The 24,463-nt window shown below is 41.3% G+C and overlaps 1 protein-coding gene across 5 annotated transcripts in view; it reads left to right on the forward strand.

The window, feature by feature from the left end:
• Window positions 1-24,463, forward strand: part of ATP11C (ATPase phospholipid transporting 11C (ATP11C blood group)) — an 804,025-nt gene that overhangs the window by 695,211 nt on the left and 84,351 nt on the right. For all 5 annotated transcript variants that reach the window (XM_085607959.1, XM_085607958.1, XM_085607957.1 and 2 more), the window contains exons 20-24: window positions 1,842-2,016; window positions 6,613-6,715; window positions 13,327-13,472; window positions 13,666-13,725; window positions 24,242-24,369. In XM_085607959.1, coding sequence (XP_085464085.1) covers window positions 1,842-2,016; window positions 6,613-6,715; window positions 13,327-13,472; window positions 13,666-13,725; window positions 24,242-24,369 — 612 coding nt within the window. The remainder of the gene's footprint in view (window positions 1-1,841; window positions 2,017-6,612; window positions 6,716-13,326; window positions 13,473-13,665; window positions 13,726-24,241; window positions 24,370-24,463) is intronic.

Below are 24,463 nucleotides of genomic sequence, written 5' to 3' on the forward strand. Positions count from 1 at the left end.
TCCAAATGTTGAGATTGGATTGGGAGTTTCATAATGGTGAAATTTACCTTATCATTAATAGCGTAATCAATGACCCTTGATGGACAGCATTTTGTGGCTCCTCATTGTTGAATTCGGTTTTATACATTACTCTATTAAACCCCTATGCTGGGCCTGTTTGTGGCTTGAAATATGCACAAGTTTGGAGACAAAAATAAATTAAGGCTGCTGTAGTTTGTAGAAAATGTATTAAGGGTACTATTTATTTCTAACTTAAACTTAAAATAAAGGTGGAGAATATATTTTGCATTTTTGGAAGAGATACTGTGGTGACTTATTAAGAGTTATTTCACACCTCTAAGTTGTCATATTGATGGCTGCCTGATTTTGGAAATTCTACATCAGTCTATTCAAGTGTGCTGGATGCATGCATGATGCTGTGATAGGCACATTGGGGTTATAAGAGGAGCTGTGAATCAAAAGATTGTGCCTAATTGTGCAGATTTCTTTCAATGAAACATTGCATGCTAGGATTTCTGAGCTCAATGGAGGATTCAATGAAACATTGCTTAATGCTCAGATTTCTGAGCTCAGTTGAGGATATTGTTTGGTGGGAAGAAGATGATTCAGGGCTTTGTAGTTTTAAAGAGATATTTACACTTGGTGATGTGAGATTTTTAAAATTCTTTGGAGGAAGACGTGATTGATGGCTCATTTGCAAGAAGTGTCTTCCAGTGTGGAGCGATCTTTAGAGGGCTAGGTTTTCAGCCAGACTAGGTTTTCAGCAAACTGTTTCCTAACTTTAATTTGTTTCCTCACATTGATGTTGTGGTCTAGTGTGTAGTAGAATGTTGTATTTTTGACTTTCATACCTTTGAATGGTGGCCAGCAGCTTACCAGGGACCTGTGCTGAAGTGGCAATAATTTATTTGAAGTGGATTGATGAGGTTGTAACGAGGCGACAGCGTACTGATGTTCTTCCGCTTCACCACAAATTTCTGAGTGAGCGCGTAGTGATCTAAGACGACTTGGGATAACTGTTATGAGTTTTCTTTTTGAAGGCAGTAGTAAGAGACATTGTAGCATTTGCATTAGTCATGGGAAATAGTGATAAATATAAGCAAGTGAAGCAAAGGGCAATAGGTTTCAATGTGTTTTGTCTGGAACGAGTAAGGTTGTAACCTGGGAGCAGAGTGCCAAGGAGGTACTGAAAATATGAAATGAGTGATTCATATTCTAAGTTGCTAAATTACCTATTGGGAATCTCTAACCTCATAGAAGCACAGTGCCTGCAGCCCCTAATGTCAAAGCTTACCCATAGGAAACAAGCGAGGAAATCACATCCTGATGTAAAAGAACAGAAGACTTTTCTGGTGTGCCACTTCTCTTACACCTGGCTGTGTCTATTGTGCTGAGCTATTGACCAGAGTCACATGCTGGTGAGCTGAGCTGCCGTCGACCCGGGGGATCAAACTGTGAGTCCCGTGCTCCACTGTCAGCTGCTCTAGCCGCTGTGCCACACCTCTCCTAATACTCACACTCACTACTCACTGGTTCTACTGTTGAAAACAGAGTCTGATATATATATATATATATATATATATATGCACCTAATTTGAACATTTTGTCATAAGAATTTTAGCACTAAAACTGTATAATGTGTTAATATAGTATGTGTTTTCAAAAAGTATGTGTGTGTCTGTGTGCGTGTGTGTGTGTGTGTATATATATGTATATATATATATATATATATATTTAATTTGTGTAGATGGTTGCTTGCATCTAGGTTTAAGGGCCCTCTCTTCTTGTTAATCTCTGGTTGATGATCAAATACCTTAAATGCATCTTTTTTATTGTTATAGAAGCTGGTCAGTAACCCAAGAATATGGCCTAATCATTGATGGCTTCACGTTATCCCTAATATTAAATTCAACTTTGAACTCCAGTTCCAGTAACTACAAACATATTTTTCTACAAATTTGTCAGAAATGTACCGCTGTTCTATGTTGTCGGATGGCTCCTTTACAGAAAGCACAGGTAAATATGGTATTATTGCTGCAACAACAACGTCTTACTTTTACAGACTGTGGATAGTAAAGTGTTGTTGTAAAAATCACTCAAGCTGTGCTGTAAGAAACCATTCAAACTGTCTTCTTTTGTGCAACATGATCTTACAAGTACCCACGTTTTGCTGCGTCTCAAATTTACCAGTTTACTCTGGGTGGGTAACAAGGTATAGGAATATCTAAGTGAATGGAATAAAATTGTTTTATGTAGATATAAATGGGACTATTTACAAAGGTAACTTACACTTGTAAGTAATTTACACATGGAATTTACCTTTGCACTTTTGAGTAACTTAACCACTTTGGGATATTCAAAAATGTGGGTATAAAGATACTCAAAAGTGTAGACTTGCATGTCTCCACTGCCTGAAAAAAGGGGGTGGAGCCAAATTTAAGAGTGTATGGTACTGCTGCCAAAAAGAAACAATAGTAAGATCAGTAGGACAATGGTCAACCACTGATAGTGCAACCCCGCACACAGAAAATAATGGTGATATGAACTCAAAATGAAATCCTATAGAAAATCATGCTTAATTTTTTACAATGATTAAAAAGATAAATACATATGTAAATGTTAAGAAATCTAAAAATAAAACATATTTATTATGTAATTATTAAATATGTTTACAACCTGTTTTATTAACATTTAATTAAGCTACTTTTAATTAATTCTATACACCTATGTTCTAATTACGACGTGCTCAGAAGTTGTGTCTCAAAGCATTACAAGCATGTATAAAGGAATAGCGATACGGAGGAATTAAAATATTATTTTTATTTTAGTGTAGGGAACATTCAATTACCCTCACTTAAGTCTTTTAATTCTTGCAAAAGTATTACCTAAATTCATATAAGGAACACATACACAATAGGACCGATCTTCAAACGAACAAAATAACAATCAATAGTACAAAAACCATACACATGTACATAAAGAATATATATGTATATATATTTATTCAAAAGAAAGAGGTTGCCGCTCCGGTGGATCGCACTCGCTGGAGGTCAGGCCAGTGACTGGGCTGCTCTCTCAGGTCTTCTCCCCACACAAACGCCGCCTACGTGTTTCGGGACACCTCCCTTCCTCTGGGCAGCATGAAACACAAATGAAAGGCACCAGCAGTTATTAGTGGAAGTCCCTTCTTTATTTTGCATATTCAAACCCAATTAAATTCAGGTGAGTAGTTCTGTTGCATGATGGGACTTGAAGTCCTAATTACCATAGCCAAGTGGGCGCTGGCCTCCAAAGCGTGATAATAATCCTCGTGGGATAAACAAAGTTCAAAGAGGTGCCCTGACAGTGAAAACGGCCCCTCCAGCTCTGCTGTGCATTGCGAGTGCATTGCTGCAGACCCACTCAGGTCTCGTGGTGGTGCGAAGCCGTGGGCTGGGCTTGGCCACACATATTCAAAAGAAAGAGGTTGCCGCTCCGGTGGATCGCACTCGCTGGAGGTCAGGCCAATTACTAATTAAGACGTGCTCAGAAGTTGTGTTTTTTTAAAGCATTACAAGCATGTATAAAGGAATAGTGATACAGAGGAATTAATATATTATTTTTATTTTAGTGTAGGGAACATTCAATTACCCTCACTTAAGTCTTTTAATTCTTGCAAAAGTATTACCGAAATTCATATAAGGAACACATACACAATAGGACCGATCTTGAAACGAACAAAATAACATTCAATAGTACAAAAACCATACACATGTACATAAAGAATATATATGTATATATATTTATATACAACACAAAAACAAATACATACAATTTTATGTTGCCAATACCCTGAAATATTTTTTCCATAAATGGTGTCTGTCCATTTATTATGGGCAGTCCACTCGGAGGTAGTCAAAAAATGTGTGTGCACAGAGGCAAAAAGTGCCCTTTCTGTAGCTCTCTTGTGTCACAAACAATATTTTGTATATCACTTAATGAATTTATTGAAGACTCCTCCAAAGTGAATGTCGCCGACGCGGACGCGTTTCAGCCTTTGTGAACTTTTCGGCCTCCTCAGGATGAGGGCAAAGGAACAATAGTCATACAATCCTCTAGAGGTCATATATATACTGATGATGACCCAGAGCTGCGCCTGGAAAACGCCTAAATGGCGCCTGTATACAAAGTCACAGCCCTTCTCTGTCGAAAAGTAAAAATGACGCTGTGAAACAATTCAGCCGGTGTTAGCCACTGCCTGCCGGTCAGTTGCAGGGTCTCGAGCCGATAGGCGCTCTCGGTCCTCCTTTCCAAACAAACAATCGTGCGTCAAAGCATTACAAGGGCATCATTCTCAAAGAGCTCTAAAGACATGGGTCACTAGGAATTTGAAACAGTTTGTGATCTTAACTTCAGTTCCTAAGATAAACATTTTCATTTCTTTCAAAGACAGGTCTGTAGAGTTGTCAGAGGCAAATGAGTTGCAGTAGCTAAGAAACTTGTGGGTGGTTAGGTTGATGGGCATTGGTCTGCTTGTACCATGTGTCAAAAAGACATAATGGCAGGCATTTTTCAAAATACTTACACATTACAGAATGCTACTAAAGTTTTCGTGGGCCTACCAATAATCCAGGTACTTTTCAAATAAGAAGCATCAATGCTACCAAGAAATCTCCTCAACAGGTCACACCAGCAGTGTCAGTGTCGGAGGCTGGAAGGGTGGGGGCCGATTTTGTTAGTGGAGGCCTGTTTTGTAGTGGTGCAGCAGTTTTACAAGCACTGCAAAGTTCCTTGTGTATGCAGCAGTTTTCCAGCAACAATACAAGTGTCAAGTTAACTCTGATGATTAATGTACCTGCTGGAGAGAGATGAGAATTTTGTCTAGGGCAGTTTTGACTCACCTAGTGCAGTGGGTTAACATGCCTGCTGCAAAGAACGAATGCCATGAATATCATAAAACAATATTTTATGTGCATAGTTCAGTGGTTACTGCTTTTGCCAAAGAGATTATTTTGTTACTGTGCGGTTTATAAATTACAATCCTAATCTATAACAGTGAGTTATGAATTGCCATTAAAGAGCTGTATGCAAGCTGCATAGTACAGGTTGGAAATGTATGTTTTTCCCATTTTTATTATCCTGATGTTGCTAAAAAATGTTTGGTTGGAAATACATTCTTATTATTAAATTCCGCCCTAACCTCTGTTATGTTCTGAATCATGAGTTTGTGCTTCTCCAGACCAAGCAGTCTCCCAAGTTCCTACCAGTATGGATGGCATGCGAATCCTACACCATGTAGTCCCCTTTGCCTTATGTAACATTTTCTATACAGTGGGGGGGAGTTGAAGCAACAATGTTTCTACCTTCTGTTTATACCTTGTATCAAAATATAAGTAGGACACTATGGCAATTAATATAAAAGAACAAATATTTAAAAGAAAAGATTTTTGTATGTCCATCGAGGGATTCGTACCATGGGCTTCATGTATGAGGGACTGTGGAGTAGGCAATGTACTATCCTAGTCATATCAGTTTCACATCGAACATGTTTTCTTATGTATGTGCTCATAATCGGTGCTGTTTTGTCCAAGTGGGCTATATTACATTACATTTGTTCAAACATTATATGTATAAATTAACGGGTTTGGGTATGCTGCATTAAGTCCAAGCATCATATCTCATATTTTGATGGGAAAGAGGATGTGCCTAACGGCTTGAGCAGTCAACATCGAAGCTGGGGAACCAGGTTCGAGTCTTGGCAGGGACGCTCAATATCCTATGATTCTGGGCAAATCACTTAATCTCCCCGTGCCTAACAAAAATGAATGTGTCCTTCTGTAACAAAACTGGTGCTCATTTATAGTGCTCTGAAACCTTTGGGTCGAGTTTGTGCTATACAAAACTAAAAACAACAAAATAATACATTAATTTGTAGTGCACATCAGTCACCCTCCTCTAGTGCACATTAGTCACCATCCTCTAGTGCACATTAGTCACCATCCTCTAATAAAACATTCTTCAGTCCTTTTACGACTGATCAATATAAAGCACAGGACGTGAAGGTAAATCAAACCCAAGTGGGCAATACAGCTAGAACCAATACCAAAAAGGGAAATGAAAAGCACATGGTCATGTCATCTGCATTCTGTAGTTGATCAGACAATAGTCGTATCCTGTCCTATTGCACTCCAGAGAATTATGTGCAGATGCAATCCCCACAGAAAACAGACAAAATAAAATAATAATTAAAGCACACTGATTAATAAATCCATATTAAAACCATTCTAGAGGAAAAAAGCTATGATGGATACTGACTACACAGCTAGCAGTTGATTCTGTATACCAGTAACTCTTCATCTGAGTTGAGGTCACCTATACCATAGGTATCAACAAGGCTTTTGCTGAAACATGTTTATTCATTTATGTTATTTTTTTGCCTACAGCAGATAATTTTGCAGGACGTCCCCCTCTGCAGTGCTGACGTTTATTTGCCCGATGAGCATCTTGGTTGAAATATTGGGTGCTACCTGAACGCCTTTGTGTGCCAGGAATGGAGGGTGCGGGCAGTGTGAATCTACTCGGGTGTTTCTTTTTTTACATATTTATATATATGTTTTATTTTGTTTTCAATAGATCGTGAAGATGGTGAAAAACACAAAGGGCAGCCCTATTACGTTATCTATAGGTGATGGTGCAAACGATGTTAGTATGATCTTAGAAGCACATGTCGGTATAGGTAAGTAGGTCTTTATCATTGAAATTATTAGTGTAATGCAGGATATAAAGAAGGATTCTGAGGACAGTAAAAAAAAATTTAGTTGTAAAATTTTAAGAATCCCTTCTCCATATAGTGTATGCGTGTTTTCAATCTTTGACTCTTCCACTTGATAAAGTGAGGTTTGTATAAGGTGAGAAAAAAAGGTCAGTATCTAATATTTACTGGGGCAAGTTTGACCATTATATTATCAACAGTAAAAATAAAGGTTACTTTGCCATCACAAGTGCTGTAATTTATTTATTGACAAAGGGGGCTGTATCAATATCTCATTCTGTGCGCTATGCCGATGTAGAAAGGGCTTAGGGCTGAGGGCTTAGGGTTTAGGACTCCGTGCTCGGGCTCAGGGCTCCGGGTTAGGGGTTAGGGCTCTGTGCTGGGGTTTAGGGCTTGGGCATTAGCGCTTAGGGCTGAGGGCTTAGGGTTTAGGGCTCCGTGCTCAGGGCTCCGGGTTAGGGCTCCGTGCTGGGATTTAGGGCTTGGGCATTAGGGCTTAGGGCTGAGGGCTTAGGGTTTAGGACTCCGTGCTCGGGCTCAGGGCTCCGGGTTAGGGGTTAGGGCTCTGTGATTTGTTTTTCCAATCTTTAGTGCACAAATTCATTTTAAACATCTCTAAGTTAGTGCATGAACAGCAGAGCTCAGACACTGAGGGGAGTAGATGCTTCTTTGTGTCTCCGAGCGCTGCTGTAAGCACCTCATGGACTAACTCTGAGATATTCGATTTAATATATGCACAGTAGAGGGGGAAAAACTACTCAGCTCTCCAGGAGTTTGTATAAGGTCTTTTCAATGAATGAAGACACTTAATGCTCATCAGTGCTTTTGCAGGTCATATTTACCACCCAGAAATAGTGATACTTTAGCAGGTTATTTTGTTTCTAAGATAAAAGACTTTAGACCATTAATTCTTGAGTTTTACGATGAATTTGAATTGTGTGAACCTAGGCTACCTACAAAGCCCCTTATGACCGTGTTGTTAGAATTTTAGCTGTGTCCTGTCTGAATTTACTTTACTCAATATAGGCTCCAGAATAGATGAATCCGCTAATACATCATTTGAAGGAGGTCTGTCTTAAACCTATTGTGTCCAATACATTACAAACTCTTACAGTGAGCTTTCAGTCAGCCCCTTGCTCATGATTGGGTGGCATTATTGTCTATCTCAATTCTCTGCTCCTGCTGAAATGGCTTTCCTCCCTATTCTTGTTTTTGTACCACCAAGGAGAATTTTAGTCTTGGTGTTTTCATCAACTGATATATCCTTCAACTGCTTGTAACAGACTTTACTTTACAGTGCTAGGGAAGGGACCATTTATTCTCCCTCTCCCTATCTGACCTCTGCTACAACCATCCCCTTCTTTTATACCTCCTCCCGTTTCCCACTCACTAAAAAGAGTCCTCCTGCCTCTGCTTGCCCCTTTGTTCATTTCTCAGCACCTGCCGCTTAAGAGTCAGATGGCGATCTTAATGTTGTTCTGACCATTCACATGTGTGAGGCCCATCTTTGTGAATGGGCTTCTAATCCATTTAAAGATGGCCACTGTTGCGTGCTCATCATTGCATTTGCATTGGCGGCCATCTGTCTATGTCCACTCAAAGATGGTCACATGTGTTGGTCCGCCTTGGTCCTCCCAGATCATTCGGGCTTTGTACCATCCCGGTCTACATCTCATAATCTGCTCACCTTATTTGCGGTCTTACACCAACTCGATCCGGAACACAGAGCAGTGGCTGTGCTGCTCGACACCGCTAAGGCTTTTGATTCGGTTAGATGGGGTTATTTGTTTGATACTTTAAGGAGGATGGATCTGGCGTTCCAATTCATACGGTGGATAGAGATTCTCTATAATGCACTGGTGGCGAGGGTGCGAATCAACAACTATCACTCTAAACCTTTTAAAATACACAAAGGGACCAGACAGGGGTGTCCACTCTCCCCTATTCTTTTTGCCATCCTGATGGAGCCTCTGGCCTGTGTTGTGCGACAGATATACGCGAGAGCGGCCCTACAATGCAGTCAGCGTCCCTTTATAAACTCCATGTATGCGAATGACATGGTTTTATATATTCGAAACCCGGAGGAGAACTTGCATTTGGATATCCGGGAATACATTAAATACGAACACTTATCGGGGCTAACATCTAGTACAATGCAGTTCCAAATGGAATACCCACTCGAATGGTCGACAGAGCCTGTCAACAATCTGGGGGTGTGGGTGCACTCTGATCCCGAGATAGTGCTGAGAGAAAACTTTGGTAGAGCTCTGACCTCCACGGAAGAACAGGTGAATAGATGGATTGGCCTGCCTCTCTCCTTAGTAGATAGAAAAGCCGTAATAAAAATGGTCATCCTTCCTCGGTTTCTGTACCTCTTCACTAATGTTCCTATCAAATTAACGAGGGTTTTCTTCTCACGGCTGCGTTCGATATTAATACACCTGGTCTGGGCAAGCAAGAAATCCAGATGTAGCTGGAGCACTCTTACAAGGCCGTATTCACAGAGGGAGTTTGCGGCGCCTGATGTGTATTTGTATTATTTATGTGCACAGGCGCAATTTGCACACTACTGGTTCTTCCCCCTGCCCTTTATTCCACATGTGGCGGTGGAGACGGACAATATGGCCCCTGAACATTTAGTGTCATTAATTTCTAAGGCAAATTCTACCTATCCATTTAGAGACATGTGCATTGCAGACTGTACAGCACAAGCATGGCGTGCTATGGCAAAACGCGCAGGCAGGCAACTTGTATATGCCGCGGCTCTTCCAATAGCACACCATCCTAAACTTTCGGTGACTCAAGACAAAAAGGCGTTGGAAATACTGGCAAATATGGGTATAGTTACAATGGGCGATGTCTACCCGGAGGGCACCTTCATCTTGATGGGGGAGACACGCGACCGACATCACTGTGCGCTAATGTCAATTTTCACGTATTACAGGTTACGTGTGGCACTCAAGGCCTTTAATGACACACCACACTGAACCAGTCACTCTGAGCCACTCACAAACATTATTGGCAGGCCCATTGCGGGGTAAGTTGGCCACCGGACTGTATTACACCATGCAATCTGACACTGCGCCTGTTTTTAGCCAGGCACGAGAGCGATGGGAACAGGCATTGGGTAACGCTTTTAGCGAGGAGGAATGGGAGTTCAGCTGCTCCATGACCAGATGTCTGTTGGCCAATTGTAATCAACGCATAATTAATTTTAAATACTTACAGCAGTTATATTCTACTCCCCTACAATTACATAGGTATGGCCTGAGAGAGACGGCTAGATGCAAACGGTGTGGGATACAGGAAGCTGATTTCTTTCAGCTTGCATGGGATTGTGTCAGGGTCAATGAATTCTGGATGTTGGTTACACAAGCATTAATAGTCATGATGTTGAAGAAAGTGGATTGCTCCAAACGGATGTGCTTGCTGGGGCTTGTGAAGCGCTTAAAAACAGAGAATAGGCGTCTGGTGCTGATCACATTACTACTGGCCAAGAGAAAAGTAGCACAATCATGGGACAGTAAAAAGGCACTGAACTTTAAAAACTGGCTACTAAACTTGGTGTTTTGCAGAGATCAACTGGCATACTATGCCGAAGAACTTCCAGCGCCTTCTAGGCCTAAGCATGTATGGTTCCTACTAACAGCCTATTTACTGTCTAGCCCTCAGGATGTCACAGATGACATGGGTTCACCCTAGAAGACTTTGTAGTGTAGCGTAAGAAGGTGTGGGTTAATGCAATGAATCTGTTTGTACGATGGTATACTGTAAAATCAATGTATCCTGTTGTCGCGGTGGGGGGGGGGGGGTAATTGTTGCGTGCAGTATGCAGAAGTTGTATGTTTCTGGAAATGCTAAATAAAATAAATAATAAAATAAAAAGATAGTCGCATGCCCATGGATGTCAATGTGCACACAAGAAAGTCATCTTTCAGTTTTCTGTAAACCTTTATTTGAGAAACATTAAAATACATCTGCCTGTACACGTGCATGCATACATGGGCAGCCATCTTTTTATGTTTTTGTAAACCTTTATTGCAAAAACATATAAAGATGGCCTCCTGCACAGGGGCACAAGTGTGTATGCACATGCAACCATTTTTTTTTCAAATGTGTTTGTAAAAGTAGGCTGGCAGCCAATGCCCTACCTTTTGAAATGTTTGATTAATAGTGACATAGTCCAATATCTGCAATTTACAATTTTTTTAATTGCATAACAATCGTTAGATAACATTTTACACTTCATTAAATAGGTTTGGACATTAAATCATTTATTTTCATAACTGTTTTCATTGTTTTGACAATTGGATCATTGCACCCTTCATAGCATATAGGTGCAAAACTACCAAAGGGTTTGACAGCTATACTTTAAGTTTTTGGCTTTCCTATGTAAGATATTTCTGAACATGTTGCTGAAACTATGCCAGTCTTACCTGGCTTGGGAGTGTCTTACACCATGAGTCGATGGCTTGAACAATCGTTAGATAATTAATACATTTTTATACTTCATTAAATAGGTTTGGACGTTAAATCTTTTATTTTCATAACTGTTTTACTTGTTTTGACAATTGGATCCTTGCACCCTTCATAGCATATAGGTGCAAAACTACCAAAGGGTTTGACAGGTATACTTTAAGTTTTTGGTTTTCCTATGTAAGATATTTCTGAAAATGTTGTTGCTGAAACTATGCCAGTCTTACCTGGCTTGGAAGTGTCTTACACCATTGAGTCTATGGGACGCTGTGAAGGACCCTCTTGTCTCTCTGGATTGCCTATGGAAGGGGTGAATCTTTTCAGTAGCTACGGTAAAACCTTCCATTTGAATTTACACATGAAAGGTTTTAAGTGTCTCCTGAAGAAGGTCACAGTTAGGTGGAAAAAGCCAAAGGGCAAAATCTTCTTTGACAACAAGCTGCCACCTGATTGGAGAGGAAGAACAAATAGAACTGAGAAGGAAGGCACCAAATCTTCTGTAATTAAGAGTAGAGAAAGAGCCCTGCAGATTCTGAGCATGAAACTCCTTAAAGTGTTCAGCTGTATTAGAAGAGCAGAAAATCTGGGACAAAACCCATCTAAGTAGGTAGTGAGGGGATAAAATGTAGGGTTTAAATGCATTGTGACACGTCCATCTCAAAAAAAGGCCTCCTTATAAATGGCCTAGGCAGTACGCAACACCACAAGAAATGAGGTAGGCACCATCTTGAATATGGAAGCTCAGGTGCAAAATATTTGAATGCCAACCATGCTATACTGGGAAGGTTAGAGTGTGGCCACCACGACAGGTTCCCAAAAATCGCTGCTCTTGCTGAGTCGTCAACTTGCTCCCTACCCTGATTCAAGCCGTTCAAGAAATTACTTCTTACAAAATAGAGCAGACATATATGGCCCGAAAGAAGGCAAGGCACTCAAGGAATGCTCTCCTTTGCTCCTCAGCAGAGCGGCACCAACAGACCATGCCGCCTCTGCCGCAAGAGTAGGGCATCTGGGCCTCGAGTCGTCTCACTTCTGATTAAAACAGAAGGGAGGAGTCTCAGGACTAACTTGTGATAATTTATTACAACTGAGTTGTATTTCTTAATTAGAATCTTCAGATAGCGTAGTTCATGGAATCACGTTTGGTTGGGGACTGAATTGTAGCATTGTGGTTCTTATGGCATTTTAAATGTGGATAAGGGAGGGATTCAAAATGCAACTTTGAAAATGCACAGTCTGCTGGGATAACCAGTGTAAAGGTTTGCAGCAATATTTACTGCTGCTTCTTTTGGTGTGTTTAGGAATGATGAGCCACTTGGAGTTATGGCAGTTAGTGGCCATGCTGTCCCGGTTCCCTGAGAGGCAGGTCAGTCACCAGGGAAGGACTGCTTCACATAGGCAGTCTACAGCTGCCCAACTGGCTCTGTAGAGTCAGTGTGAGAAGTTGCTATTGTTAACAAGGTAACATCGCTGTCGATGATAGAGAGTGCAGTGAGGCAGAAACATGTTGTAATGTTGCAGACATTAATAGTCTAGAGCTACATGACCCAGGAAGCCTAGACGTTCACAAACAATACCACAATGTAGCTCTACAGAGATTTTAATATCAAGATGAAGGTGAAAGCAGCTTTTTCCTTTTCCCTTGGTAGATGAAATGAATGTAGGGTCTTAAACGAAGTGGGTGGGAGGTGGGATGGAGTGAAGGTGGACTCTGAGTAGCACAAGAATTGTGCAGATAGAGATTAGCGTGACTCAAAAATGTACTCATCTCTGGTACCAAAGTTACTTATGAGTGCCCTTTTCCCCAACGTGGCAGTCACCTAAGAAACTGAATATCAATATAATAGCTCATGATGTTCAACAATGATGCAGTGTTGGTGCAGGACAGTGTGGGGGTGTTAATTGATGGGTGGTAAAGCCAACAGTGCCATCCCCCAAATCTCCTCTGTTTAGGGAAAAAAATAAGTTCCACTGGGATAACTTATTAGCACTGCCAGTGATGAATCATTAAGCTCTGCAAATCCACAAAAGTGACACTTTTTAACTGTTTGCTATTCTAAATAGTTCATCACATTAATGCAATCCTTTTTTCTGTTTAGGTATAAAAGGAAAAGAAGGCCGCCAAGCAGCAAGAAACAGCGATTATGCTGTTCCAAAGTTTAAACACTTAAAGAGATTGCTGTTAGCACATGGGCATTTATACTATGTGAGAATTGCCCACCTTGTGCAGTATTTCTTTTATAAGGTATGACTTAGCAAACGTACATAAATACTATTCGCAGTATATATCGTACAAATCATGCTTAATGTCTACATTTCTTTCACCTGTAATCTCATTGCAAAATTTGTTGATCAAATGAAGCTTGAAGTAAAACTTGCTTGTATGAAAAGTTAGAAAATCTATATTGATTCAGACAATTTTCATTATTGTGTTTCAGAATCTCTGCTTCATTTTACCTCAGTTTTTGTACCAATTCTTTTGTGGATTCTCGCAACAGGTAATTAATTGTGTACAAATAACAAAACTCATATTACAAAATGTTTGCCTATGCTAATGTATCTTGCAAAACGTGAGCAAGGATTTAAATGTATAAAAACAGTCAAACCATGAACTTTCTAGAGATGCCATAGAAATTGTTTTGTGTTGACCTCTCTGGTAATTGCTATATATCTTGCAGCATGTCACACATGGTCTTGAGAAAGAGTAAAACCAGAGGAAAAAATACTATGAGTACGATGCCCTTATGCGTGAGAACGACAGAGAAAGACTGTGCATGGAATGTGGAAGTCCATACTGTGCATCATGGAAAGCAATAGAAGTAAAGCAGAAATTTTGGGCACAGGTTACCTTATTTCTGAAAAACATTGTCCACTTCAATCCATACCCTAGAGGGTGGCAGAAAAAAAGGCAGAGCAGACTATTTTCTCCAACTACTCATTCCTAGCCACTCACCCAGCCATTTCATCAGAGCCCTAGTCTTAGAGCTTGTCACCGGGGAAGCAATGTCTGTGGCCACTTCCTTAAAGAAGGATGCAGCCTCTCAGGCTTGCCCAATAGTTAGTCCACCTCAAGCAGCTTTTTTATACACCACCCTTATTTGGACTACAAGGCTGGTTTAAATTTGGGTGGTGTTTGTCCTCACATCACCGGCTCCATAATACTAAATTGGTATTTTCACGCAGCAGGATGGTCCACATGAACCATGCAAATCAGACTCCCCCACACAGATTTCTAGCTGTTGTTTTAAGTCTGCTACTGTGGTACTGCTGCCCTGCCCCCTGTGTATGTTATGTTATGTTATGTTAAAATGGTTTTTATAGAGCGCACGGCTACTCAAAAAGAGTGTCCCGGCGCTTTTATTTAAGGTCGACTACAGTGTATTAACATAACACATTAAAAAGACAGAAAGTGACACAGACAGAAAGAAAGACAACGAACGAGACAAGGCCTACTGAATAAACAACCAGGATTTAAGATCCTTTCTAAAAGCAAGTAAGCTGGTGGCTCCCCGAAGTGTAAGGGGCAAAGAGTTCCACAGCTGTGGCGCCAGTAGTCCAAAAGAGCGACCTCCCGCGCGCGCTCTCTTTACTCGCGGGACGGACGCCAAGAATGTGCTGTGACCACTAAAATGTGCTAAAATTGGCTAATTCCAAATTGGCATATTTAACTTTCCTTTAAGTCTACAGTATATTGTGTAAGAAAATACACCAATGGCATAGAAAGTTGAAGGTCACTTGTGGATTTCAGCACCTTCAGTCTATTCACTAGGCCAGGCTTCTCCATCGAGTAGCTCTTGAGCTACTGGTAGGTCTCCAGGTACCTGTGAGTAACTCTCCTGTGTGCAGCCTAGTCAACTAAATTAGAAGCTTGTGCGTAGTTAAATTGATATATGTGTATCAAAATTAAACAGCATGTATTTGAGACGTAAATGTGTTTATTTTCTGAACTCATAAGCTGATGTGTGGAGAAAAATTGTTATGTTGCCAACATATATTTAAAGCTGATATTTGAATGGGAAATGGTGTTGAGATTTTTTGCTAATATTATTAACTTGCTGGCAGGGTATTGCACCTATGGCTGTTATGTATTATCAAGGTAGAGGCAATCCACATTGACAAAGCATTTTCACATTACTGCTAGCACCCGTGCCTGATGCACTGAGGTGATCGCTGCTGCTAAATTTGCATAAGATGGCCGCTAATGTAATCTTGTCTAATGTGGTCTATTATATCTCAAATAATATTAGCAGTTCAGGAGAATTTTCATTGACCATAAGTAGCTTATATTACAGAAACCGCTGGAGACCCCTGCACTATGCTGACAAAGAAAACGTGGCTTCAGGCCTACATCTGAAGGCTGACTTGCAGGCAGACCTGATAAAATAAACATTTTGGCAGGAGGGAAACTCTACTGTTACATATGAAATAAGTTAGCACTAAGTAGACCCTGTAGTCCACAAGATAGGGTTCCTGGTATTTAAGAGGATAGGATAATATTTGTAAAGTGCACTTATACCTGAGGGTGTCAAGGCGTTGGGCAGACGGAAGAGAAGAGAAAAACACGGAACGGTCAACTAGGATGAAAATAGCCATGTTTTCAACAATTTTCTAAAAAACAGAAGTGGAACATGTTAGATTTTAATGTTTGTATGTTCCTACAATGACCAGCCTCCAAAAACTATTTTCAGTGTTAGGGCTGTAACTGGTTCTATGAAGAAAAAGCTGAAGCATAATTAATTTGGTAACTGAGTATTTTTGGTTTGGAATAAGTTACAGAGATGTATTCAATTCCTGTTTTATTTTTTATTAAAAATCACATTCAAAGGTGAAGTGTGACACTTGCTAAATATATTGCAAAAGTAAATTTTTAAAAGCTATACTTTCTCTGCCCGAAGCCACTGCTAGCTAATTAGCACTGGTGTGCCTGCAGCTAGCCTGTCAGTGTGGCTTTAAGGAAGTTTGAAATGCTGCTCGCAGAGTAGAGGAAATGACCTGGGTCTGGCAGGCTGGCTTGGGGGACAGATATCAGCTTAACCCAAGCAGGGCAGTTAGGAGTTTCCTGAAACCGCACTAACTTAAAAGGGACTTTATTGTTTAGAGATAAGAGAAGCCTAGAGAAGAATGGTCTTTTGATCCTAAAACTCACTTTAGCTTCTGGCTTTAGTATCAGTGCAGGAGGGAGTTGGCCCCAGAACTTGTTTAGAGTATTTGAATGGGACTACTCATTACCTTAAACATGCCCCTAGGTGTGCCATAAGCTCTCTCCAAAGGCAGAAAATGATGTCATGTTGAATTTTAATTAGAATGATGCACTGTGGGATACTTTACAATGAGGCAAACAGGATGTGCTGCAAGATTTGTGAACATTTCACTGCATGGCAAACACTGTCTCACTCTCATCACAAGTGTTTGATTCCCAGTCATTGCTGCTTTTATTTTTATTTTATAACAGGGTTGCCCCCGTACACCCTCTCACCTTCCTTACCAGCTGATAGGCTTTTCACACCTTTAACTGCAATGCTATTTAATTAGGCGCTGCAGTGCTGGCATCCAAATGTCCCTCTGTAGGAACAAAGTCAGTATACAGTTCTGCAAAAGAAACAAGGTTTGCCCTTAGAAACATTTTTCCCATTGACCAGGGGGTGTACAGGAGTTAACCAACCACTGGATAGTGAGTTGAAAAATGTAGCATCTCAACCCCAATATCTCAGAACACTTTCTGGCCATGTGACATACTTGAAGAGGTCTGAACCTGCTGTCTGTAACTGTGTGGAGACCTGCTGGACCTTCTCCCACTTATACCCAGGACTAAGTAATGTATTTCAAGGGTCAGGTAGCTGACCTTCAGTGTGGCTACAGTGACCTCAAAAGCTGCAAAAGGCATTTTTCCTGGCATGACAATTTGGAACTGGACCTTGCTGGTGGCCTCGGCTAGAGTGTGTCCTTTCTCCCTGAATTCTGTCACTGAGATCCTGGAAGCCATAGAAGTTGATAAGAGGAACTGTTCCAGAAAGTCTAAAAAGTTGGTACTTGGCAATTTGTGGGCTTCCAAAACCTCTAGAGTTTCAACGGGACCTTGTGCTAAAGGTGCCTGATTTTTTTAAGGACTTTGTTGGATACAGCCTCTGGCTTGTCCAAGAAAATGTTGGGCTCCAAAAAGAAACTAACTCTAACAGTGGAAAACCTCAATGGCTTCAGTTGGATCTCATCAAGCGACTATCTGGATTCAAGAGGACTTTGTCAGATTCATACTGCAACCTTGAGCCACTATAAAGGCTTTCGACTTCAATAACAAAAACTAAATCAAAGTATAAAAAAGTTGACCAGGGCAACCCACTTGCTGTATCTGACCTCGCTCCATCAGGCTTGAAACAACCATGAACAGTGATTTCTGATTGGGGCTTTACTTTTTCTTGACACTGTTTGTCTTAAAACCTAAACATTTCATATATCTCTTCCCCTTATTGGATTTTAGTTGTTTTGGTGTCATGTATCTTATTAAAATATTCTTAAGTTTTAGAAATTGGTTGTAGGGGGTTTATTATGTTTTTCTGACCTCTTAATTGATTTAGTGTTGATGAATACTTTACACAGTTTCCTAAGTTAAGCCTGACTGCGCTGTGCCGTAGCTGTCAGGGGCTGAGTCAAGGTTTAAATGATTGTTATTGTGTGTTTAACCTTACTGGAATTTGGGACCTGTTCCTTGGGTAAGTCTAACATCCTACCAAACTAATAACCCATTTTCTTACAGTATGTGATACGGTGCAGACACATCTCCAAAGGAACAATAGACCCGTCAACAGATTTTCTCTTTGTATCAAAGGCTTGTGTAACATGAGATTCTCTAGAGAGATCATTAAAGTGTAAAGGGTTAAGCTTAGACCAGATTGCACGAAGCAGAATATAATGGGTTATGGCTGGGCAAATGTAAACATTACAGTACAAGAAAACTCCCTGTACAGTTTAGTTTTCCACATTTACATTACAGACAAAACATTCAGTTTGTTAAGGCAGATCAAATGCTCTGCCTAGTTGACATAATGTTTTGGTCATAAGTCGAAACTGGATCAGCAGTTCAGCCACAACACCAATGTGCACGAGAGGAAGAGGAGGAGGATTAAAAGCATGGAGAATGAAACTAGGAGATGGAGGTACACAGTTTACTTTATGCTAGGCAGAGGATGAAACCGAGGGCAGAGAACTTAGGAGGTGGTGCACATTGTCACATAAGATGTAGAGGACAATATGTAGGAAGCATCAAACAATGATGTTGGCAGCTATGGTACTGTACGAGAGCCCGGCGAAATAAAACTGAGTGAGCGAATGAGCAAGTGACAGCGCAACATCAAAAACCCAATAAACTTTCTGACAGTTGAGCAGATGGGGACAGGCTGGTGAAGCAGAGAAGAAGTTAAATTTGGTGTTAGTAGAGTTGAATTGATTGGAGTATTAGGACATTCAACTGTTTTGTGTCAGTTGGAAAGGCAGTTATGGACAGGTTTTCAAAAGGAAAGGGAAAGCTGAAGATTTGAAAGCCAAGGTCTTGAAATGAGATAGAAAGTCAAATAAGGAATGAGAGGAGTAAGAAGAATGAGCTGAGGGTCAAGCCATCAAGTGGAGATGGAGAAAACAAGTAAAGGGAAAACCCAAATGGTATGGTAATGCTGAGTGGTTGGAAAGGATGAGAACATGGCTATGAAGAATAGACACAATGATATTCAAATACAATAGTACATAATAAAGTGCATTATTGATAAAAGAACATATATTGTGCAAGTGTTTACAGCAAAGGCTATTGATACATTATTTGCCAAAGATGAAAGAAACAATCAGAAGAGGAAACTGGTTGGAAGAGGAGACAGCAAAGAGTGATAACAGCAACGTGGTCAGAAAGCGACAAAAAATAGGCCTGGGCATCAATATAAAAGTGGCCCCATCAGTGAAGCTAATAGCTACAAATAAGTGGTCCACATTTGCAAATCAGACCAGTATTGAAGTAATAAACAGTAACAAGCATTGGCAGAGCCAATAGGTCTCGCTTTTGGGACCTTATAAGTGTTTAGCCATGCAACAGTTGCATAACTAAATACTTATAAGGTCCCAAAAGCGAGACCTATTGACTATGCCAATGCTTGTTTATTGAGGCACTACAGTTGAAGATTCTAAGGGTGGAAGAGCACTGCTCCGTTAGCAAGCATAGGCCCTGCAGCGCTTCCAGCTTCAAAAGTAACTGCAGACACAAAAGAACATGGAAGGGGGGGGGGGGTCGGTGAGTGCTAAAGCAACACAGGGAAGGCTGGCATATGGTGAGCACTTTCGCGGCCGCTTTGATGTTCTTAGTGGCCGCGCGGCTCACTGAGAACATCAAAGCGGCCGCGAAAGTGATCAGCAGGCTACCAAATGGTGCGCGCGCCCGGCGCACATGCACTGTAGTTGGCGGCCTGAAAAGCACTCGTTTGCACTTCCAAATCCTGCTTTCTATAGCTCTCGCCAGAGCAGCGCTAAAGCCCTGGCTCCGGCGAGACCTAAAAAACGGCCATATGGTTACAGAAGAGGCTCATACACTGCTAAAAAAAACGGCCCCCACACACTGATCTGTTAAACCAGCCCAATGGACACCACCTGATTGCCCTATCAGACAGTCCAACCCTGAAAAGCAAAGTAGTAGGGTAGCAAAGAATTAGGACGTTGCTTAAGTAGTTTAAAAAAAAAAGGAGGTAATTGACAATGTACAGAAACTAGGTTAGGAGAAAAACGTCAATACGAGTGTTCTTGCAAAGATAGCACACTGGTTTCACAGGGTAAAAAGAAGGAGACACAAGATTTTATGAGTGGCAAAATCAGAAATCAAAAGGATATATCAAATATGGGAATTCGGCAAAGGATGGAGTAACCAACAAATTAAATGACGAAAGGAGGCACTAATGGGAATAGAGGAAAAAGGAACCGATTATAGCACATATAGCCAAGGGCCTTTACTATGCTGCACGTATTGAACGTGCAAATAACAACACTAAAGAGATCTTTTCTATAGGGCAGAGTTTTTTGGCTCCTAATGCCCAGGTAGCTGTGGCCCCTGTTTCGGAAGCCTGGTGTAACACTCTGGCATCTTTCTTCAAGGACAAAATTATTAGCATTCAGGAGACATTTCGACCTTCAATGAAGTCGACTAGTCCTGAACAAATTCCCTTCCTGCCCAGGGCTTCTTCGACCAGGGTCTTCTCTGAGTTCTGTCCGATTGACTTGTCCAACTCCCTCAAAATTCTCAGAGCCCTCAAGTCTGGCTCGCCAAATGATCCTTGCGCGGCCAGATTACTCTCGGACGTGGCAGATACCGTAAACTCTGAGGTTAATTTCTTGGTCAACCAATCACTTAGGAAAGCACATGTTCCCAGGGCATGGAAACATGCTTTAATTTTGCCACTGCTTAAAAAGCCATCCCTTGATCCGCTGCTCCCCGAAAATTACCGACCTATCTCGCTTTTGCCTAGTCTGGCTAAAGTCTGCGAGAAGGCGGTCACGTTCCAACTGACCAATTTTGTCGAGGTGGCAGGCGTCCTTCATCCGGCGCAGTCTGGCTTCCGTGCCTCCTACAGTACCGAATCCGCGTTGCTGGAGGTTTCGGAATCCATTCGAGAGTGCTTGGACGCCGGTGGGAGAGCAGCTTTGATACTGCTTGATCTCTCGGCGGCGTTCGACACGGTGCCTCATGCTCTGCTCCTCGACCGCCTCTCTGACGTCGGAGTCTCTGGGAATGCTCTGCTTTGGATCAGCTCTTTTTTGGAGGGTAGGATGCAGCAGGTTTGGATTCCTCCTTGTGCTTCGGTCCCTTTGAGGGTTACCACGGGGGTACCGCAGGGGTCATCACTTAGCCCTCTGCTTTTTAACATCTATTTGACTCCGCTTGTTTTTCTGGCGGAGTCTCTGGGGGCTAAAGTGATGGCCTACGCGGATGATACCCAGTTACTGTTCACATGGAATAAGGTGGACGATTCTGTGGTTAGACCTCATCAATGTCTATCTTCCGTCTTTCAGTGGCTGGCCAATGCACAGTTGAAATGTAACGAGGCAAAGTCGGAGGTCCTGCTTTTTGGCTCTTTTCCTTCTGAGTTCAGAGCGAGACTCTGGCCTTCCGGCTTTCCTTGTCCTCCGGCAATCAATGGAGCTGTCAAAAATCTTGGCGTATGGTTCGATGAAAATCTGAACTTTGCCTCGCACATAAAAAAACTTGCCGGCACCTGCTTTGGGCTTCTGAAGAGCCTTAGGAAGTTTCTACCCTTGCTTCCAGCTAGGGACAGAGAGACGGTGGTACGTGCCCTGCTTCTCTCCCGCCTTGATTATGCTAATGCCCTCCTGGTAGGTTGCCCGGGCTACCTGCTTTCGAAACTGCAGGTGGTCCAAAACTCGGCAGCCAGACTCCTGGGCGGTCTGTCCCCCTGGCAAAGTGCTCGGGCCCATCTTCGGACACTTCACTGGCTCCCCGTGGAATCTCGTCTTAAATTCAAAATGCTCTCCATTGTTCAACAGGCCCTTTATGGTTTGGGCCCTAAGTATCTGCAGGACAGATTCTCCTTCTACATTCCTAGGAGAAAGTTGAGGTCATCTGCTTTACTGCTTATGGAGACCGCCAAATTTAAGCTTGTACGTATGGGGGGCAATTCGTTTGCCCGCAGAGCCTGCCTTGCGTGGAACTCTCTTCCCTTGGCTTTGAGGGCTATCTGTGATCCGTACCTGTTTCGAAAATCCCTGAAGACATTGCTATTTTAATGGACATCTGCTGCTTGGCCGCCTTGTTTGTTGTTAGCGCCGGGACACTTCCGAGTAGCTGTGCGCTCAATAAATTAAAAATAACATAACATAACATATTTAAATGGATAGTGTGGCATAAGTGGATTAAGGTCTGTTAAAAAAATAAGAGAGGGAAGAGCTCTTTTCCCTCAGCATCACTTATTACCACTGTGGGAAGAACAGAGAGACCACAGAATAACCTTGCTTAGTTAACAGTGGCTCTCACTCCCTCTGGCCACTAATTTGGATTTTAAATGATGTGATCATCATTTCTTTGTTCTCAGGATTGCCCTTGAGCCACTTTTCTAATGGTCAGATGGCTAACTCTTAAAGCTGCAACAATTTTCTTTCAAAGCACAGGTCCTGTTTCACCAACATGTCTTCACTCCTCCTGTCATGTCAAGTACTCGCAACAAGAAAACTTAGCTTGATAAATATTTGATAAAAACAAATACACATGGCTGTTTCTGCTGCCATTACCTCCTCTACCAATACCTCAATACTGTTACCGACTACCTCATCAGCATATTTCTAACATTACATTTACTATTAACTCAGTCTTTTTTTATGAACTTTTATTGGCAATGTAAGCACAAGGAAACCCAAAACAAACTTTAAAGCCGACTGAAACCAACTTACAATAGTTATATACAAAACAAACACAAAAATTAATCAGAGAAGGTGCCTGTCATCTCATATAATATGAAAGGAATTAGATATGTGCTATTGATCAGAATTTCACTAGTTTATGTCAGGCATTGCCGGACGTCTTTTCGATTAGATAGCTGCCACATACAATATAGAAACTTTCCTCTTGGCAATGACTAAGTTCATGAGAGTTTTAAGTATAACATTCTCAGTCAGTCCTGAATCTCCTCTTTTTTATCGTTATCTCATCTCTAATGCCAAACCCTAATCCAATTTTATACCAATAAAATATTCAGTTATTTTGAGATTTATTTTTATATTATTTTTAATTAAATTAAATGTATACCACCTTATTTTACGATAAGTAATACACTCATGATGACTATCAATAACCCTACCCAATTTTAATTATTCAATTATATTAATTTGAATTCTGAATGGTAGTGCCAAAACCGTTCTGTAGAAAAAAGAACTGGAATGACAACTTTTCTAGGTTTGGTTTTAGCTACTCATGCAACTTTGTGATTTAAAGCATGAAAATGCAAGGAAAGATGTTGAGGTCTTTTGTTCTGCTCGCATGGTCCTCCCGCCCAAAAACTACAACAGTTGTAGAAAAGAGGCCAATTGGTCTTTACATTGCACTCTCCCTTCTCGTCACAGGCAAGTTATTTTGACGTTTTATGTTGTGAACACTAAGAGGAAACCTATTTGTTTTTTAGAAAAAAGGATGAAAAGTATGCTTTTACCCGGGAATGAATGTCTACTCTGCACCAGATCGCTAAAGAGTTGTCATGTCTCAAAGAGTCACCACCCTGTATCGCGTTGTGGGGTGAGGGCGTTAGGTTCAGGGTGTCATACGTCCCTAGGTAACTGTTGATCCCATGACAAAATCTAACACGGGTACTAGCAGACCCAACTCCGAGCCCCCAGACCCAACTACCAACCTGCAAAAGTGTTTATTGTTGGGGTGCGGGAAGTGGGGATGGGGTGGAGGAGCGGGGTGACGCCTCTAACCACCCTCCCCCTAAAGATACACGCCTTGCTAAAACCATATAGCCATGAAAGAAAGAACAACAAAGCTGCTTAGCTGTACACAGGAATGAATGAAAGCCACGTGCAACAATGCCCATGCATCCGAGCCACATAAAAATAAATACCCATCTCCTGGTGGTATCCTACTCTTCATATTATTAGAGAACTATGAAGGTACCCTTCCATTTCTATGATGTCCTATGCTGTGCAGTTCAAGATGGTAAACGCTGCCTTTTCTTCTAATTTGTTTCTGTATGTTATGAAACTAAACATATGCTTATAAGCATCCAAATGTATCCACTGTACTTTCTGAAATACTGCTTTCAGTAGAATGTGTAGAAAAGTTTTTTATTTTATGAACATGTGTGTCAGAGTCTCCGGAAGTATAGACAGTTTGCTTTTTCAGCTAGTGTGTTGGGTCAGTTTTAGTTGTATAGTTTCATAGAATAGTAAACTGTAATAAATCTGTTTGATGTGTCTCTTTAGTTTACCTCGTATCACATTTGAATTGTCCAACTCTTCTTCTTTGTCTCTTTGCGGAGAAAGCCGCTCTATGATGCAGCTTACCTTACAATGTACAACATCTGCTTCACCTCCTTGCCTATCCTGGCCTTCAGCCTGCTGGAGCAGCACCTCACCATTGAAACACTAATGGCCGACCCGAAACTCTACATGTAAGTACTACATCCACAGTTCTTGCGTCTGTGGAATGTTAGAAAGGCCCTCATGACGAGTGGGCCGACAAATTCTGATATGTGCAATAACGCG

The sequence above is a fragment of the Triturus cristatus genome, chromosome 5_2, assembly GCF_964204655.1.
Source record: "Triturus cristatus chromosome 5_2, aTriCri1.1, whole genome shotgun sequence".
In the NCBI taxonomy this organism is placed as follows: Eukaryota; Metazoa; Chordata; class Amphibia; order Caudata; family Salamandridae; genus Triturus; species Triturus cristatus.